Source organism: Trachymyrmex septentrionalis, unplaced genomic scaffold, assembly GCF_001594115.1.
Source record: "Trachymyrmex septentrionalis isolate Tsep2-gDNA-1 unplaced genomic scaffold, Tsep1.0 scaffold6, whole genome shotgun sequence".
NCBI lineage: Eukaryota > Metazoa > Arthropoda > Insecta > Hymenoptera > Formicidae > Trachymyrmex > Trachymyrmex septentrionalis.
The window spans coordinates 2,894,610-2,895,342 of NW_017305778.1; the positions used below are offsets into that span (position 1 = coordinate 2,894,610).

Below are 733 nucleotides of genomic sequence, written 5' to 3' on the forward strand. Positions count from 1 at the left end.
GATATCGCTATAACTCTTGCTCCGATAATGAAACCGATAACGAACTGGTGATCCGATTTCCCGTATTCCGACAGGAAGATTCCGCGCGCTTCGTGTTATCCGGCTTACCCCTTTATCGCCGTGCATCGTCGCCGTCTGCTGTTATGTGTCACGAGTACTGTACTCCAGCCGGAAGACCCGAGGGTGTACCGCCGGATATAGGTAGCGCGGCACTGATATTAAAACTAGGGTAGCGACGATGCGTCCGCTGCCGCCGTGAGCTCCCTTATCACTTCGTCACGTAACTCGTAACCCACGGAAAGAGGAGGCGAAGGTGGAGGAAGAAGATGAGCGGGCGAGGGTGGGCCCGCGAGACTCGTCCGAAGTCCTCCTTATTTGAGGGAGTCTCTTCTCCGCCACGCTGCCCACGATCGCGCTCGAATTATCGATTTGAACGCGAAAACCCGCCCGCCGGCGCCGTCTTCGTCGTCGTCGTCGTCGTCGTCGTCACCACAGCGATGTTCCGTCGATCCCTCGTGTCCGCGTACGATCGCGCGTGTCCCACCGGGATCAACCGGGCATCCTGGTGCCGCACACACGTATTTACGCCCCGCGACTGCTACTCGGCCGTCCCCCTCACTGTCGCCGTCGCGGCCTAGCCTCGCCGTCTCGGCGCACGGCCATCGTGCGTGTGTGTATCACCTACGTATCTCTCTCCCTCTCGCCTCTCCCGCTTGCTTCCGCTCCCTCTCTC

The 733-nt window shown here is 60.0% G+C and overlaps 1 protein-coding gene across 1 annotated transcript in view; it reads right to left on the minus strand.

Annotated features, from left to right (window-relative positions):
- Window positions 1-126, minus strand: part of LOC108752351 (probable sodium/potassium/calcium exchanger CG1090) — a 14,030-nt gene extending 13,904 nt beyond the window's left edge. Inside the window, exon 1 of the mRNA XM_018493142.1 lies at window positions 109-126. Coding sequence (XP_018348644.1) covers window positions 109-126 — 18 coding nt within the window. The remainder of the gene's footprint in view (window positions 1-108) is intronic.
- Between the last annotated feature and the right edge of the window lie 607 nt (window positions 127-733).